Source organism: Spermophilus citellus (genome assembly GCF_964194105.1).
Source record: "Spermophilus citellus genome assembly, chromosome: 4".
Classification (NCBI taxonomy): domain Eukaryota; kingdom Metazoa; phylum Chordata; class Mammalia; order Rodentia; family Sciuridae; genus Spermophilus; species Spermophilus citellus.
The window spans coordinates 4,446,034-4,466,189 of NC_138185.1; the positions used below are offsets into that span (position 1 = coordinate 4,446,034).

Consider the following 20,156-nt stretch of genomic DNA (forward strand, 5'->3'; position numbering starts at 1 on the left):
TTTTCCAGTTTTTTTTTTTTTTTTTTTTTTTTTTGCCCCAGCACTAAAGATTGAACCTAGAGCCTCGCACATCTAGTCAAGTGCTTTACTGCTGAGCCCTTCTTATTTTACTTTGAGATAGGGTCTTGCCAAATTGTCCAGGTTGGCCTCAAATTTGTGATCCTCTTTCCTCAGGCTCCCGAGTAGCTGGGATTGCCAGTGTGCACCACTGCACCCAGTTTATGCCTTTACCCTTTAACCAACGATCACACTTAAAATTGCTACCCGATGCCATACTTCCAACATCACAGAAAACATACCCATGCTTTTTCATTGCAGCATTATTTGTACTAGCAAAATCTTAGAAAGGACACACTTGTCCATAGAATAGAGACTGGCTAGACGACAGGGTGGTGCGTGCACATGGTGGTATGGAAATGCAGCTGTTCATGAGGGGAGCATCGCCGTGAACTGCTCTAGACTAATTTCCAGGATATATCATCAAACCAAAGCAACAACATGAAAGTAAGTATGTTTGTGCAAGGAAAAAAGGGGGAGTGATGAATTCAAAAAATTAATTATCTTTATCCTACACAAAACTTCCCAGAGAATTAATTAATAATAAATTAATTACGCAGCACATCCAATGAGGGCTGATACCATCCTGGTACCAGAAGGGAAAGTTACAGGCCCAATTTACTTATGAACATAAATGTTAAATCTTTAAAAATTGATAAATGAAGGAATGACAGAAAGATCGGTAGAGGGGGGAGAAAATGATAAGAGAGGAGGGGAGGAAATGTAGGGAACTGGTGATTGAAATCAAATTCCTAGCGTGTATGATCTTTTCAAAGCAAATCCAAATATTGTGTATAACTACGATCTCTAGTTTAAAAAAATAAAACACACACACTTTCAAAAATCTAACCAAATACACAAAAATCACATTACCATAAAAATGCAAGAAGAGCTTTGTGTTAAAAAGTCTTTAGCGTAATTCATTACATTAACAAATTCACAGAGGAAATGATGTTATCTTCTCAACGAATGTAGAAAAGAGCAATAGAAGTAATTTTACATAAATTAATGCAAATCTTCTGGTTATGCCAAGAGTGAAAGAGAACTTTCTAAACCTGGTGAAGGGTGCTTATGAGAAACCTAAAACAGACGACACAAAAAGGAGAAATTTAAGAAGCTTCCATTTTAAATCGGGTATTAGATTTCTATTCAACAATATACTAGGGAGCCTGCCCAGCTCAAGACACAATAGAAATGGTGTAAAGCTTTGACGAGGAAAAGGACGACCGTTATTATCTACAGATGATGAGCTCTGAAAAGAAGACACGGGAAATTTATGATGAACAATGGGAGAATACAGCCAGCTCAGACACGGAAGCGTTTCTCCTCCTCCAGCATCATACAAAAGGAAAAAACCAAAAAGTTATGATACTCTTCACAATTTCATTTTTAAAATGTAAGCCTCTGGGAATAAATGTAACAAAGACATGTAAGATCTCCCCAGGGAAAACTTATTTTAGACACATTTTGAAGTTGTAAATAAGACTTCCATGGTAGAACATGCACTTGGCATGCCCGAGGCCCTGGGCTCCATCCACAGCATCATCAGATAAAAACACCCTGTGTAGAGAGAGACCTACCGAGGGGAAGATGATGGGCTGGAGGAGGAGTGGATTTGGAAACACTGTGGGCCCTGTACTGGGTGTGCTTGGGAGGTGCTTGGGTTTCTGCCAGGCCCGCCTTGATTGGAATATACAGAAGAAGCCAGGCCCAGGAGGCCTCCCGGGCTGCTTTCTCTCTCTCCTCCTCACAGCAGCACCTGGTCAAAACCAGCTGGGCCAGGATGTCCCCACCCATTCTGGTGGCACCATGGCGTCTCTGCTGCCTCTCCAGTTCCTGCTGGTGCTCTGTGTGGCACCGCAGCTGTTGTCTGGGAGTCTCAAGGAGCGCTTTCTGAGTAGGTGAGGGGTTGGGGTCCAGTGGGGGGGGGGCGGCCTCCGCGGAGAGGATCTGTGAGCAGACCATCCAGAATATGTCATGAAAAAACAGGGTCGTGTTCAAAGCCCGAGCTTTGTCGTCAACAAGATCTCCGTTTGGATCTCTGCTGTTTGGTGACTGCATGACCCTGGGCCAAGTGTCTGGATTGGCTCTGAGATAGTTAGGAGGAAAAACTGAAATAATGTGTGCAGTCAGAGCGCTCTCTCCTGAGACCGTGGGACATGGTCTGTAAGTTTACTTACTGTGTTATCGGCCTAATCCCCACTATAGTCTTGCTGCCCTCGTTCCTTCCAAGAGGCTTGGTCCTACTTTTCAGGCATTTAAACAGGCAGGAAAATGAAATGGTAGAACTCAAATTGCAATCTACACAGCCTTGGCCTCGGAGCATGTTTGGGGAGGAAGAAGTCTTTCATTGTATTTCACTTTTTAAAAATCCAGAGGTGGAGCTGGGGCTCAGTGGTAGTGCACTTGCCTGGCATGCGTGGGGCACTGAGTTAGATTCTCAGCACTGCATATAAATAAATAAAATAAAGGTCTATCAAAAACATATATCAAAGGTAACATATGTACATATATGTATATATATATATGTGTGTGTGTGTGTGTGTGTGTGTGTATATATATATATATATATATATCTTCAGAGATAGTGCGCGATCACCAGGAATTATCATCAACTGGACAGTACAGTCTATCTCAGCCACCATTGCTGTCCAGCTCAACCTAACAAGGAAAGTAATGCTAACCTTGACCTGAACAACAAATGGGAACAGAACTACTATTCTTCCTGAATGCACTCTTCTGTGGGGAAACCTCTTCAGAATATTTGGGGCTTGGAAAAGGAGTGTGTCTGATAGACATGTTGCAGAGCAGGATAGGTCCCGTTTTAGGAGCTCGGGGCAGACACGATGTAGGAGGACTGGAGGGGCTAAGCCAGCTGCAAGAGCGTAGGAGTACCCAAGGCCAATGAACTGGGGAATCAAGGGCTATAATTTGAGGAGAGACGCCAAAGTCTTTAGGGAAGACTGGCACGTGTTGGAGTGAGACTGGAACCAGACATCCAGACAGGAGCAAGACCTGAGGAGAGCAACCTCTCTGAGATCCCTGGCTCATGGCCTCCTTTCCCACACTGCTCCACTGAACCCCAGGCTCTTCCAACTGGAGACTGGCTCCAATTTCTTGCACTGCCCCAGTGAGTTGTGTCTGGGAAGTGCAGAGTGAGCGCTGGTGACTGATCTCTGGAACTCAGCTTCTTTCACCCATCTCTAGTGCCAGTTGTTTAAGTGACAGCCCCAACCTCATTCTTCATTCATCTCTTTCAGGTCATCAAGATGTCCTACAGATCTCCCAAAAAATTGCAGATTTTTTTCAGAGCAGTCAGCCAACTAATTGGCAATAGATGCCCCGTCTATGAATTTGGCCCCAAAGAAAGGACAAATCATAGAATACAAAAATGAGGGCCTGGTACAAGTTGGGGAGAGGGGTTAATGGGGCCCAAACTTAATGCCTTAGATTCAGGAACAGAGAGGGGACTGTGAGTTGGGGCATTTGGACAGTATCTCTCACTGGAAGTGGGTCTAAGCTTTGAAATGAGACTTGTGGGGGTGTCAACATGAAGATTATTCTTCTTTAACAGTAGGAAGTAGGGCATCCTGGGCTCTGGGCTCCTAATCAGGAGGTACCAGAGGAAAGAAGATGAATCAATGCACCACATTCTGAAATTCACACCCTTCTCACCATGAAAGAAGTCACTCCCAGAACTCACCTATGAATTGGGTCCTTCCTCTCTGATCCAATACCTTCAGTTGGTTGTGTGGCCTTCATCCTTTCCCAAAACTGACCTTCCATTTACTCTTTCTCTACCCAAACAGCCTGTGTTAGTTGACCCTACAACAAACTATGATGTTAAAGAGAAGGTTTATGACTTGCTTAAGACCACCCAATGAATAAGTGAAGAAAGGGTACACAATACCTCTCGTTACTCACCTTCCACCTTCTACTCACACCCACGACTAGACCCAACCAGAGTCTATGGGGACTAGGCATCGGACTTACAGTGGTGGTGAATGACCAATGGATTCAGGTTTCTGCCAAACTCTGTCTTTGATCAAATATCCAAACTCTGGTTCACCGATCAGAACTCAAGGAAGACAAAACCCAATTCCCTCCCTGGGGACCACACAAGAGAGAATAGGTGGCAAGTTCCTGGGCTTTCTGAGCTTTGAGTGTTACTTCAGCCTGTGGCTCAGGCCCTTCGCCTACTTATTCTTGTTTCAGAATACATCTTGGAGCCTCCACCCTGCAGATCAGAACCTGAGAACTGTTCCAGATTCTGCACGGTCCAGGAAGATTGCAAGGCCCAAGGACTTAGCTGCTGTGCTGCCTTCTGTGGGACAATCTGTTCACTAAACATACCTCCGGAACCCTCAAACTGAGGGACCTCCCTGATCCTAGAGCTGCCGGCGGGAGCCCAACAGAAGAGTCTCAGCCACTGTCATGGTTCTTTATTTCTTTATTTTTTGGTTGTTATTGCTGACATATTACTAACACTCCTTCTCTTTCCAAGATTAAAATTTCCACCAAGTCCTGACTAGAAGAGCATCCTCCATTCCTAACCCTTCCTCCCCACCACTACATTATGAAATCTCTGAATCTGCTTCTCTGAACACACCCCAAAATGACTACATCCACAGACCTTCCCCTGGCCCAGAATCCACCTTTATCCCCAGACTGCCTGGAACACTATACCTGGGGTCTGGAAGTGTCATCAAAACCCCAAACAAGTGTGGGTCTCTGCTTTGGGCCTGCCCTCCTTTCACCAGCCATCATTTAGAGGACCCTGCATTCTGACCCTGGAGGTCCAGCTCCGGAAAGCTGTAGTTAATGGCCCTAAATCTGCTAAAGGGAGAATGCTCTGGGATAGAGAAAGGACATGAAGGTGCGGATGAGACATCTGGTTTTGATCTTGCTTTGGGAATATGTCTATCACCTTCAGGAAAATGATTCCTCACTTTTGATCTTTATTTTTCTTATGAATAAAATGCAGACTCTGTTTTGTTTTGTTTTGGTTTTTTTTTTTTTTTTCCTGCTAGCAAGACCAGAATGAAGTCTCAAAAACCCACAGTAGGAAATTGACCAAAGAGCTTCTTGAGAGAAGCACGACTGTCTTGTTCTCCTCTGTTTCCCCTGCCCCGAGCGCAATCTCCAGCCTATGAGACAGGTTTGGAGCACTTAGGTATGCGCTCAGAGCCAAATACCCAGTCTCTACCACTTCTTAGCTAAGTGACCTTAACAAACTAACCTCTCTATGGGCATTAGCCTCCTCATTTTAAAGACGGAACAATATTAGTGAGATTAAAATAAACAATCCATATAAGCTTGAAAACATTGCTTGGCACATAATAATTGCTCAGTAAATTTTAGTGATCAGATAACCACTTTTCTCTCAAGAGACTGGCCCTTATAAATAAACTTACACATCTTTTGAGGCTTTGGGATAGAACACCAGAAGCCAAAAAGATAAGTCTTTGTCGTCACTGAGGTTTTTGAGGTTCTGCTTGGCCTACAGCAGGAGAACTCCGCTTTGTGGTCTAGTTTCCATGGTGGAAGTCATAGAAAATAAAAATCAAGTCTCCAAGAATAAACTGCACTGGATATCACTTGAAGATGATTTTTTTCAGGGACAGAAATGTTAGTGAAGGAACTTTGGAGACCCCATGCCTGACAACTGAGGTATGTTCCCCCAAAGCGTTGTGTAGGTGCAGGCCTGCCTGGCCTCAGGGTGGCATCTCCCAGGACTGCTCCTTTTCCTCTTGTGGCCGCCCAGGGTCACCAATATCCCCACGAGGCCAGAACAGTCTTTTGAAGGCCAGTTTGCCTGGTCTTCCACCCTCCAGGTTCTATCCCTGTGCTCCCTGGGGCGGGGTACAGTCCCAGGAGAGTTCTGCAACACAGAGCAACAGAGGGCAGAGCTATGACCCCAGGGGAGCACAGGGCACTCAGATCTGAGGCTCTGCCAGGAACAGGCTCTTCCTGCCTCCAGGTTGACAGTACCCTAGGCAAGGAGTCCAGCGGAGCGCTTCATGTGTGTGACTTTGGTCATCCCACTGTACTTCTCCAAGACCGTTGACTCTTTCATGTGGAAGATGACAGAACATCCATGCCTTGGGGGATTGTGGGGACAACACAAAGCCACATGGATGAAGAACTTAAGCATTTCCTTAAAAAAAAAAAAACAGGTGGAAGATCATCTTTAGAACTTTCTCAGTGTTATAAGCATGGGAAAAAATGCAGGCTCCTATAACTCCACCACCCAAACAATAATAGTCATCATAATCTGGTGGCTTTTGTTTCAGAGGACTTTGGGGGACATTAGGAATCGAGGGTCTTCTCATTGTCCTGATAAGACTACAGTAAACGTGGTGTTGAGCTGGCGCTGTCTTGGAGCTTCACGCTGTGCGAAGCGTGGACAGTGTGGCAGGTGAGGGACAGTGCAGGGCACAAGTGCATGAACTCTTGCTCAGGACCCCTTGGGCCCATCGAGCTCACTTCTTGCGGCACCTTGGGCATAGCTGACTACTCACACCAGATGGCAGCCATCGACCCGACCCACGTGTCTACGAGGTTAGATCATCGGGGCTCCTGCAGCAGGTAAGTGGTAAGAACCCTGCTGTTAGACCCAGGTAAAGGCCAACTAAATGTGGCTGATGACACTATATTTTTATTGCCATGTCAGGGTCAAATGGCTACATAATGGGTACAGATGACTTTGTAAGTCTCACTCTAATGCTTTGCCCAATGAGGCAGGACTTCATCTTGGACAAGCAGAAAAACATGATCATGAACCTGAGCTGTCTTCTGTGGGAACTGGAAGTGCCGATCCTATTATCTTCTGATAGGTTTCCCGTAGCACATCACTGTCACACCTGCTGTCTCCATGGGTCCTGGGTTCCTCCCCTTCCCCAGCAGCCATCTCCTGCAGACTGCTTGTTGTGGACAGGCCTGTGGAGCTGGGTGGGCGGGCCCGGGGAGGGGGAGACGGGGTGCTGGAGAGGGCCTCCGAAGATGCTGAACTTGTTCCCAGAAAGCACAGTGTTGAGTTCTCCAGGCCACCTGGAAGGGAGGACCCTGGGGCCAGGCCGGCCTTGTCACAGTCCTCCACCAAACCGTGGGCTCTGGAGACTGTGGTTAAGGGCCCCTAACTTTTTAATGTCAACTACCATTGTAGGCCATCTGATTTATTCCTCACCGTGGCCACGATTCTCAGGTCACAGACAAGGAACCGGGAACACAGAGCTGAAGGGATCGGAACCGTCTCCATCAACTAGGGGAGCAAGAGTCAAAACTCCAAGCTGGAGATCTGAAATGCCCTTCCCAAGGGCTGGCCACGGGCGGCTCACCTGTTCTGAGTGGGTTTCCTGCTTCCACTCAGTTGATCCTCTCCCCCCTGCTGACAACTGGGCCTCATAACTCCTCAGTCCCTTTCTACTAGGAACTGCCCACTGGACCGTCCGTCTCTCTGTCCCCATGCAGCCCCTCCCTCCACATTCTACCCTCGCTCTTCTCTCTGCCCTCAATGTCTTCCCCCCAGTTTCCTGCCGAGCTACTCCTGATGCTTCAAGGTTCATATTCAACTTAAAACTCCATGGAACTTTCACCAATTCACTCCAGACAAGATCAGTCACTCTCTGTGTCTCCTCCCAGTGTCCTTCCACCTACCACAAACCATGACACACTGTGTTGTGATTATTTAAGTGACTATTCTTCCTGTCTGGAGTCTGAGTCCCACGGAAGCAGAAACCATGTCTGATTTTGCCCTAGAGCCCTGGCACCTAGTGTCACGTCTTACACACAATAAGGACAGAATACAGACGTTTCCAATAGAAATGAGAAGCGGCTGCGGGAGCAGGAGAACCCTGACCTCCGATGAGCTGTTCTTGCAGAAAAATCCTCCTCGCTGAATGGTCCAGAGTCCCTCAGACGGAAGTTGCCTACTTCAGTTTCCCCCTGGAGTCAGACTCAATTTTTAAACTATTTTTAAACTGATTTATATTTGCTTATAGAAAATTATGATATATAGGAAAACAAATAAAAAAGAAGTTTGAGAGGATCTGTTCACATAGGGATGAGAAGAGCAAGGGTGAAAGGTCCCTGCTACTCTGGGACTCGGTCCAGCTCTGCCCTCATCATGGTGATGCGGAGCCTCTCCTAATCCTCAGAGCCCTAGTCTGTCCACCTGTAAAATAGAGATTAAGAATTCCTAATCTTCAGGTGTGTCGTGAAGATGCAATGAGGTGACACCAGAAACTCTCATGCTAGATTGCCGGCAGAAGGCCTAGGAAGAATGTTACTGTTATTATTCAAGCCTGCCAATCCTTCCTTTATCCATGATTCTTATTTTATAAACAGATCACAACATTCATGCTACTATCAACTTTACTTGCTTGGTTGACTGGTTGTTGATTTTTTTTTTCATTTCTGCAAATTCCGAATAAATTAACTCAAGTTAATGAAAGCAAGTACAGTATTTTCTGAGCTACTGAATATCATCTTAAGAAGAAGCAAGGCACCTGTAGAAAGTACTGCATCCTTGAAAGATACTGTGATCAAACCTCACAATGAAGGATCAGCAGATTTAACAGTGATCTCAACTCTCAACCAAACGTCTGATGAACTCAGCCTCCAAATTCCTTTTGAATGTTGCCAACTTGAAAATTTATGGCAACTACTCCCACAATTCTGCTTTCCTTTCAATTACATGTTTCTGTGTATGAAACTTTCTTGAGATAAATTTATCACAAGTCCATCCTTACTCCTTGATACTTTTCTAATCTGGCTGATTTCCTGGTAACCCCTGGACCGGAGCAGGAAGAACTGTTCAGAAAAGTCTGCAGGCTTCTGAACTCCAGAAACTGACCGGATATGGTTCAGGTGACCTGAGTCAATGTACAGGTTCACCCATTCAGAATACAGCAATCACTACTTTAATAACTGAAGTTGGGACGGGGATGTAGCTCAGTGGTAGAGCACTTGCCTAGCGTGCATGAGGCCCAAGGTTCCATCCCCAGTACCAAATTAAAAAAAAAAAAAATTGAAGCTTGATCTATCTGTCCAGGACTATAAGCACAGCTCACAAGGACCTCTTAAATGTAAATATATATTTATTATAACACAATAAAATATTCAGTGAGTTTCGCAGTCTTGTCATTTCAAACATTTAATAACCATGAGTAGTTGTACTATACCTCTCAAATAGAGAAAACCTCCATCTCACAGGAAGTTCTAATGGAAAGTACTGCTTCAAGCTATATAAAGTTGATGTTCATGTAATGATAGCAAATTAAAGATCGCCGTAACAGATAATTTTACCAAGGTTTTATGGTTTATAAGAAGACTTTTTTACATGTAGTGTATTAGTGTTTAATTCTAATTATTTGTGAAAGAAATAAAATTCCAATATATTTATACTAATTATTGAAACATATATTTGCACTTTGTACTCTGGAGACAATGTAAGAGTGTAATATGAAAACAGTATGAGGAAAGTACAGGGAGTAAAGAGATCCGGAAGTGAAGATTTTCTATTCCACAGGCAACCACCGTACAGATTTTCCAACTAGAAGAAAGAGATGACACAGTAATAAGCCTGTGTTTTTGGAGGACTGGTTGGGTGTTAGGACTGGAGGACCCGTAGGCATCACACCAAGTAAAGATCATGTCTGGAAAAATATAAGGATGAAATAATGATGTGGACAAAGATGTTCATCCATATTATTTATAAATGCAAAAACATTTGAAACAATTTTGGTACTCGATAGAAGACTAGGTATATTGCAGTAGATTCATGGTATAAAACATATGCATGTGTGATCATTATGCAATCAGTTCTCTCATATTTTAGCTGACACTTCAAATCTGGAGACAATTATTAATGAGCACCCATCCATTTGAAAAGTAAAGTATGAAATACGTGTAAAGAGACATGTTCAGAAGAGGCCAGAGTAATCCAATGGTCACCACCAGACTAAGAGGAGGTTAGTGTTTTATCATAAAGGAGAGGATCTGTGGAGATGTTTCGTAAGGATGCTACAGTACCAACGAGTGTTGTGCTCCCTTCCACGAAACCATATGAGGGACTTTAAGAAAGCCAACCAACCAAGCCCAGCTAAACTGTAGAACCTCCTAAGTGCCCTTCAACAGATGAATTTTTAAAGAAAATATGATATATATATATATATATATATATATATATATATATATATATACACACACACACACACACACACACACACACACACACACATACATACAGGGATATTACTCATCCATAAAGAAGAATGATTTTCTGACATTTGCCAGTGAACGAATGATCTGGAGACTATCATGCTAAATGAAACAAGCAAATCCAGAGGTCTAATGTTCTCTCTGATATGTGGGTACTAACACACGACAAGGTGGGGAGGAAAAATAAAAGTTCATTGGATTAGCAAAGGGAAATGAAGGGAAGGCGGGGGGCGGGGGGGACCAGGAAAGACAGTGGAATAAATCAGACATGACCTTCCTATGCTCATATTTGAATACACCATAGTGAATCTCCACAACATGTGCATCCCCAAGACTAGGATCCTAATTAGACTAGGATATACTCCATGTTTGTATAAATATGTCAAACTTGGCTCTCCTGACATGTATAACTAAAAAGAACAAGTTTAAAAAAAAAAAAGATGCATCTTGTCACGGCAAAAATGTGAAAGTCAAAGGAATACATCCAACCTGCAAGAACATTTCAAGCCTGAAAACATCTCTTGACCAAAGAAAGCAAGAGGCAGGAGCAAGTTAAAAGGTAGGGAATATAAAGAAACTGCAATCTGCTCTCTTGGAGGCCACTGGAAGAATGTAGATATGCAATAATATTGATAAGATAATTTTTAAAAGAACAAGATGAACTTAAATACTACAAAAATATGATAGGTCTAAAATACTCATCTATTCCTCTTCAAAAAAGAATAATTCTCCTTTTAAAGAGCCCTTAAATTTTTAGAAAATTGTGATATTTAATAGTGTTTACGAAGATGATACTAGAAGTAATAGGCAAGATAAGGGGAACTAAAGAGGGTGGAGCAGGACGTCAGGAAGGAAGGCTGGACTTCTGATACTCCATCTTTAAATAATATTAAAAGAAGGAAGTGCTAATCAGGTGGTCCCAGTCAACGTGGTGAAAGAAACCCGAAGCCAGATGAACAAAACCATGAGTAAAGGGGATGTGGTCTAACCAAAAGGAGGAGTCACAGACAGCCCTGGTCGGAATCCGGGACTCTCCTGATGAGCACTCAGTCACTGTCCTTTTGTGCCTACTCAACACATTTTTATGGGAACAACTTCCCACTTTAATTCAACCAAAACTAAATGAATCTCTGAGTAGTTACAAGAAGTCGTTTCAGCCAGAGATTCTGGAAGTGAGGTTTTCTGCCTTGCAGGAATGCTAGATAATCAGAGAAGCTGGTCCGAGAAGTTGAAAGTCCAAGGAAAGAGTTGAATGCAGAAACTTTCCGTTAGACAAATCCAGGGAATCTTTTGGAGCAATGGTGGAGAAAAGTGTTTGACCTGAAATCAGCAAGTGGTGTTAGACTTATAAATAAAATTGATAAATACAGTGTCTTGCATTTGGAGTCAGTCACCAAAGGAGAAGAAGGAAATCCTAGTGGGATTGGTGGGGGGTTCTTCTCTGTGAAGTTGGTGGGTTGGTCTTCTGAGTGGTTGGTTGTAAGGATGCCCAGCTAGCTCCTTAAATGTCAGTCCAGGGTGTGTGGGTCTGCAAGGGTGTTTCAAGAAGGCATTAACACTTCAGTGAGGAGCTCAGTAAAGCAAATGGCCCTCCCCTAGGTGGTTGAGTATCGTCCAGTCCCTCAAGAGCCTGACTAAAATAAAGAAGTGGAGAAGGGTTGAATTTGTTGTCTTGCTGAAATTGAGCTGAGCGATGATCTGCTCTCAGTGCTTCTGGTTCTCAGACCTTCAAAGGACATCACCAGTAGGTTTCCAGTTTATAGATGACAGACCTAGGACTTGGTGTCCATTGTGTGAGACAATCCTTACAATAAATTAAGAAATAAATACAAGTTGGCTCTGCTTCTACTGATTCAGTATGGGCAGTTTCCATATGATATATGGTGAAAAGGTCAGAAACCCCTGGGCTCAGTCCTTAAGGAAGAAATGCAGAGAGCGTGTGCATTGTGAGTGCCCAAGTAACACGGAGTAAACTCCCTGGGTCCGGGGGTCTCTTCTTAGAATTCCCCTCTTCACTCTAGGCATATAACATACAGTGAGCAAAAGGTCGAGAAGGTGGAGTAAACTACAATAGGATGGGGGATAAAGTCCACTGTTTAGAAATCCCAAAGGTTAAGGTTAGCAACACAAAAACTCTGAACAGCCTTAATAGGAAACAGACGTTTAATCAAGATTACTGGAAAACAGCAAATAATCAGCCCCAGATGCCTCTGTTCATTTTTAAATCAAATCAAATCCTCATTCCTGGGCCTTCATTTACTCTAGTACCTCCCCACACTAAGTTCTTATTTTTGGCTTCCCGATCCACACCTCTTATAACTAAAGAGAAGAGCTCCGACACCATGGACACTTCTCAGCCTCTGGACTCCCTCTGCATGTTGTGAGATGCTTACTTTGAGGATACACAGTACCCTCCCATGCCTCTGTAGTCAGAAATCTGGGCTAATAACCATTGCATTCCCCTTAGATGGATTTCAGGCAGCTGAGCTGAAGCTCAGTGAAGCAGCACCTGGATCGGTGTTGGGAGCAGTGCCCAACTGCATTCAATTCAGCACCAGAGAGTCAAGGGAAAAGTGTGAAACTCAACGAATTAGGTATAAACGGAATGTACCTCAGCATGATAAAGGCCAATGTTCAAACACTTCAAGCTCTTCCTCTAGGATCTGGAACAGACAAGGTGCTCAGTTTCATCATTTCTGTTCAGCACAGCACTAGAAGTCCTGGCCAGAGCAATCAGACAGACGAGAGAAATAAAGGGCATCCCAAACTGGAAAGGAGGAAGGCAAATGATCCCTATTTTCAGATGACATGATCACGTATATAGAAAACCTTATAGACTCCACTAAAAAATTATTAGAACTAATAAATTCAGTTCAGTTGCCAAATATAAGTTTGGCACAAAAATCAGTATCATTCCAAATACCAATAACAAACTAACTCAGAAACAAATGTTTATCTACTTACTTTTTGGTACCCAGGACTGGACCCAGAGTGCTTAACCCCTGAGCCACATCCCTAGCCCTTTTTTCATTGTTCATTTTTAAATTTTGAGATAGGGTCTTGTAAATTGCTTGGGGCCTCATTAAGTTGCTGAGGCTGGCTTTGAACTTGCAATCCTCTTGCCTCAGCCTCCAGAGCTGCTGGTATTACAGGAGTGCCTGGTTCAAACAGTAAAGAAAACAACCCACTTATACTAGCTAAAAAAATAATTAAAATACCTAGGATTAAATTGAGTTGGAAGATATCCACAATGAAAACTACAAAATATTAGGGAAACAATTTGAAGAGGACACAAATAAATGGAAAAGATATTTTATGTTCATAAACTAGAAAAACTAATATGTTAAAAGTTTTATACAACCCAAAATGATCTACAGACTCCATGCAATCTTTATCAAATACCAATAACATTCTTCATAGAAATAGACAAAAATTCCTAAAACTTGCACGGAACCACAAAGACCCTAAGTAACCAGCACAATCTTGACATAAAGAATAAAGCTGGAGGCATCATACTACCTGACTACAAGACATACCGCAAAGCTGTGGTGACCAAAACAGCAGGGTACCGACATAAGAGCATTCACTTAGACCTATGGAACAGAAGAGAGAACCCAGGCAGAAATCCATACAGTTAGAGCAACTGCTTTTCAATAAAAGCACAAAGAACACACATTGGGCAAAAGACAGTCTCTTAAATAAATGGTCTAGGGAAACTGGATATCCACAAGCAGAAAAATGAAACTAGATCCCTATCTGTCACCACATGCAAAAATCAACCTGAAGTGGATTAATAGAAGGAAGGGCAACAGGGAGGGTGTATGATAAAGTACAGTGTATGCATGTCAGAAAATGTCCCAAAGAAACCCATTATTTTGTACAATTAATATGCACTAATAATTATACTCTTAAATGGATTAAAGACTTAAATATTAATACTAAAACTATGAAACTGCTAGAAAAAAAACGTAGGGGAAATACTTCATAGTATTGTTCCAGGCAATGGTTTTTGGGGTAGAGTTCAAAAGCACAGTCAAGCAAAAATACATCAAACTGAAGGAGCTTTTTCACATCAAATGGTCAACAGAACGAAGAGACAACTGACAGAATGGGAGAAAATATTTGCAAACTATGCATCTGACAAGGCGTTCATATCCAGAATATATAAGGAACTCAAACAATTCAATAATAAAATAAATAATCCAATTTTAAAATAGGCAAAAATAAACACTGAATAGATATTTCCCAAAGGAAAACATACATATGGCCAAGAGGTATATGGGGAAATGTTCCTTATATCTGATCAAAACCCCAGTGAGATATCACCCCAGTTACAAAGGCCATTATTAAAAAGATTTTTTTTAAATGCTGGTGAGGATGCAGGGAAACAAACTTTTATACATTGTTGATGGACATGTAAATTAGAACAGCCATTATGGGGAAAAGCAGGGGTGTTTCTAAAAATTAAAAAATAGAACTACCATATGATCCAGCAATCCCACTATATGAGAATGGAGGATATTACACTAAGTGAAATAAGCCAGACACAGAGAAGTAAATACTTCATGATTCCACTTATATAAGGCCCCTAAAGTAGTCAAATTTATAGTATCAACAGTGGAATGGTTTTTGCCAATGACTGGGTAGAAGAGAAATGAACAGTCAAAAAGTTTTAGTCAAGCAAGATAAATAAAATCTAGAGATGTGGAATACAATACCATACCTATAGTCAATATAATGTATTACACAATGAAAAATATATTAATAATCCTAACTAGAATAAGTTATATTCCATGTATGTATAATATGTCAAAATACACTCTACTGTCACATATATCTAAAAAAAACTAATTTTAAAAATTACTTTAAGTAAAACAAGGATTTAGAAAAGAAAAAAGAATAGGAAACTTGAAGAGTAAACCAGTAATAAAGCTACTAAATAGAGAAAATCTCCCCAAACAGAAAACACAGAGTACACATGATTTGCAGAAAAGTTTGCTCAAACCTATAGGAACAGACTATTTCAATTCAAGTAAGATCTTCCAGATGCTAGAGGTAACTGTTTTGCAATTCAGTCTTTGAGGCCAATATAATCTTTACACTCAAACCAAATGAAGACAGGACAGTATGAGAAATGAAATTTACTTACCAACCCTACTTACAAGCACAGATAGACAAATCTTAACAGTTTACTAGAAAAAATCAGTAGTGTATAAAAAGATTATACATCTCAAGAAACTATAGCATAATTCACCAAATACCAAAGAAAATGTATGGTTATCCAAAAAATACAAAAACTAGTTTACAAACTTCAAGGTCCATTTACAGCCAACTGCAGTGGCACAGGCCACTTTAGTCTCCTACTAGGGAGACTAAAGCAGGGTGATCACAAATTTGAGAGCAACTTGGACTACTTAATGAAATTCTGTTTCAAAATAAAAACTAAAAAGGTCTGGGGTGAAGCTCTGTGGTACAGCACCCCTAGGTTTAATTACTAGTACCACAAAAACAACAAAGATCCATCCGTGATATTTGAACATTTTTTAGCACATGGGGAATAGAAGGAAATATCCTTGACAAGATAAAACCCTAATGTGTACATCATTCTTCAAGGTGAAACTATCAGAAAGATTCCCTTAAGATCTGAAAAAAGATAGAGATGAACATTCACTGCTTCTATTCCACAATGTACTCAAGACAGTATCTAGAGCAATAAGTGAAAAAAATTAAAGTTTAGAACTCATAATTAGAAGAGAATGCACAAAACTGTCATTAGTCACAGATAATTGCCTTTATAAAAGGCAAAAAAATAAAATAACATGTAAGTTTTAGGAATAATGAGAGAATATAGGAGTGTGGCTGGATATAAGATCAATATATAACATCTATCTCATTTTTGTATACCAAAATAAACAGAAAGAAATATAATGTTTGAGATACCATTTACAAAATTATCAAAAATATAAATAATATTATAATATCTACATGAGAAATATCAAAAACCTTTCTTGAAAGATTCGTGGAAAAACCGAAAGAGATGGAAAACTATATTCATAAGACAATATTGTTGTGACCCCAGTCCTCTCAAATTGATCTCCAGATCCAATGCAACTCAAATCAATGCCCAGGATCGGTTTTCTGAATAACTTATCAAGCTGACTCTAAAATTTATATAAAAATGCAAAATCCTAAGGTAATATAAAGTACAAGATATTAAGTGTGGCTTTGAGACAGAACTATTCAGTGGAGTAAAATAAGGAGCTCAGAAAGAGTCATTCGTATGAAACATATGAATGATTGTATTTATATCATGATTCATACATATAATACATATAGTAAAAGTTATTATATGATTAAATAAAAGAGGAGTTCATTTATAAATGGGTCTAGAACCATTAGAAAATCTTAAAAAAAACACTTCATTTCATATTTTGTCAAAAAAAAATCAATGTCAGGTGATGTTAGGTTGTTGTTGTTGTTGTTGTGTGTGTGTGTGTGTGTGTGTGAACCACTGCTTTGGTTTCTTCTCTGTCAATGAAGAAAATAAATGTACCTACCTCATGGGGTCTGTGTGATGTTTAAATGATTAATCTTTATAAATTACTTAAAATAGTTTGTGGCATGAAGGAAGTACTTTGGCAATCATAACTAACCCTATTACTGAGCACTTACTACATTCTGGTGTGTTAATTTTTTTCTCTGCTGTAGATGGTTGAAGAGTAGAAAGGAAGAATCCTTTTTAAAATGTCTTGCTCTGATGGTTCAACTCTCTGGTTGAACCTTCTGCAGAAGCTCTGATCCTTAAGTTTCTATGGTTTCTACATGAATATGGGACTTACTATCAGGGGTCTGATCGGTTTGGGACCTTCAGCTTCATGGCTGGGTACTCAAGCACTCAGTGTTCAACTCAACACCTAGCAATGCCCAATCCTGGCCCTTGGGGTGGGTAGACTCATCCCTTTTAAGTATCAAGGCCAAACCATAACCTAGTGGATACCAAGATCCTCCAAGACCTGCTCTTACTGCACCATGAAGCCTGCTAAGCTGGGATTTCTTCTCTGGCTCTTCATCTTCTGCGCTCTAACTACCCCTGTACTGGGTGGTATGGCTAACACTTTTGATAGATTATGCCAAGAACACAAAGGTATGACGTTAAGGCAGAAAATAAATCCAAAAGCTAATTATAAATGAGGAAAGTGGCCAAAAAAGTGTGCCATCTAGGTGGGCCAGTAGGGTCCTCTTTTGTGGCAATATCCATAGATTATTAGTCTCTTGATTCAGGGCACTACTGACGGGGCTCATAGATGTTTCATGAGGAGAAGAAAACAGAAGTAAGTCATTTCCAGATAGACAGCGTTTTGTAGGAGGTCAAAGAGAGAGGAAGTATTTTGAATTAGGGGTTTTGTGATAAATTTCAAAGAGGGCCAACCTTTCAAGAATATATATTGAACTGGGCATGGTAGAACATGACTGTAATCCCAGCAACTGGAGAGGCTGAGGCAGAAGGATCACAAGTTTGAGGCCAGCTTTAACAGCTCAGCAAGATACTGTCCCAAATAAAAAAATTTAAAGGCTGGGGATGTAGCTCAGTGGTAGAGCACCCCTGGGTTCTATCCCTAGTACTAAAAAAAAAAAAAGAAAAAAGAAGAAAAGTATTTTTGGAATAAAGAGAAAGGGTTTTAAAGACTGAGAAGATTCCAGCATTTGCAATATCTAGGCTCTGAGCTTATAGAGAACACTTGAACACATGATCCTGGTTTATAGGAGTTTATAATGTGGATGTGAAAAGCAATGAGATTACAGGGAATGAGGGTGAGCGCCTCAGCCCCGTGGTCATGCATCCTGCTTTGGGAACAGTTATCTGAATCTTGAGGTGTAGAAGTGTTGTGAAACTGGGGAGTGAATGTTCTGAATTGTAGGTCTTAAGTAGGCAGTTAAAGGGATAGGAAATGAGGGTATGGCGAAGAAGGAGGATGGTAAACTTCAATAAATTGTAAAGATGTGAAATGTGGGGGACCTCGTCACTTTGTACCAGCTCCTTTTTGATACTTCAGTACTTTTCCAAGTTATTGACCACAGCCATAATTTAGAGTTAAAAGCAGGTTGCATCGCTAAGCCACCCTGATTCCACGAGAAATGTCCCTGAGTCTGAGAATGTTTCCAAGCTAAAGTGAGAATTTTCAAGAGCCCACAATGGCAAGACTTCCTGGTATATCCCACTCATCTTCTCCTAACTCAATGGGAACTTCTCACGCAGATCCCTGTGTGATGGATGTGAATCCTGGAGACTGCTTTGATATTTTTATTAGATATTTCTACAACCAAACTTCCAAAAAGTGTGAATATTTTTACTACAGTGGCTGCAATGGCAACCTTAACAACTTCATGATTAAACTAGACTGTCAGGTGGCCTGTGATGAAGAATTCAAAAAGTAAGTAATTCTTTACTATCCTTGGTCTTTCAGGGGATGAAAAATAGAGGGTCTGAGAGCTTGGGAGAGAAAAAAAAATTGGTCAGGGTTTAACCCTGCCTTGGGATGGGAAGAGGGAGGATTGTTCTAACTTAAAGGTTTAACATTTGGGTTGGATCTCAGAATCATTTACTCATTTTGCAGTTAGGAAATCAAACATCCAGAGAGAAAATAGTAGACAGCATCTAATACATAATTACCATGGGCCAGGCATGGCACTGAGCAGCTAATGTATGTTGATATGACCTTAAAATAATATTATGTATTTTATTTTAAAAGTAGATGTATATTATTATTTTCATGTGACCGATGAGGAAACCAAGCCCAGTTGTAGTAACCAACCAGCTCGAGATCCCATGAAATGGCATAACAAGTCTTAGACATCTCGTATGTGCTAAGATCACACAAATCAAATCCTTACAACCCCAGACTTTTAAAAATCTTCATAGCAACATGCTGTTCTATAAAACTGAGCTCCCAACCTATTTTCAGGACAATGGAACATAATGGGGCAGTAGTGTGGGTGATTTCCTGGAGAGTAGCCTTAGGAATAATTCAAAAGCATGAGTTTTGTTTGACTCGTTTTATATGTCTAGTGAATCTTTCCAATGCCTGGAACATCATAGGCAATAACTAAATTTTGAGTGGATGAAGGAGTGAGAGATTAACCAATGAACAGAAGGAACAGTGAAAGACAATGGATCCTCTAGGCTTACCTTAAGACAAAAAAAAAAAAAAATGATCTGCCTTAATCCAAGGAAACTTTTCAAAATCTATAACACAGACTTATTTTTTTCAGGGGCTGATGAGAGGATGTGAGATGGAGTTTCTATGACCAGCCATCTGAATTAAAGATATAAGAAAATTCAGACTAAATTTGAAATCTTTGTGAAATTTCCATTTGTCTTTCCTAAGAAATAGCTGAATAACTATTAAAATGCAAGAGCCTTTGTGTCAGCTCTTTCTCCTCTTGGAATTTCCCTCCCTCTTCCTTACCCAGAAAATGTCAACTGGCCCCAACCATTAGCTCCCCCACACTCTTGAGTCATTCCTCATCCATGAGCTTCAGGAGTGTAGCTGGCCAAATCTGTGTTCATTTATATCACCTCTCCTTTTAAATTGAGCCGATAAGTAGGACAAAAATACCAAATCTGTGCTCCTTTTTTACTTTGACACCAAACCCAGCAGTAGCCCTCACATTTACATGGAACATCCCTTCACTCATAACAAAATTTGCTTTGTCGGTTTCCCTGATTCATGTCCCCCAGGCCATGAGCCCCACTTGGTTTAACTGCCCCCCTGACCTGGCCCATGTTTATGAGTATTTATTTGGACATTTTTATGGCCTCAGTTATTGAAATTTGACTTGGTTATTGGCAGACTTTCTCAAAAAGGAACACTCAACTC

General features: G+C 41.1%; 1 protein-coding gene across 1 annotated transcript; it reads left to right on the plus strand.

Moving 5' to 3' along the window:
- Positions 1 to 17,307: 17,307 nt before the first annotated feature.
- Positions 17,308 to 18,714, plus strand: SPINT4 (serine peptidase inhibitor, Kunitz type 4; the record flags this gene model as incomplete). Its single annotated transcript, XM_081291446.1, has 2 exons — positions 17,308 to 17,380; positions 18,536 to 18,714. 2 exons carry the CDS (start codon positions 17,308 to 17,310, stop codon positions 18,712 to 18,714), a joined length of 252 nt encoding a protein of 83 aa, XP_081147572.1.
- Positions 18,715 to 20,156: the final 1,442 nt, after the last annotated feature.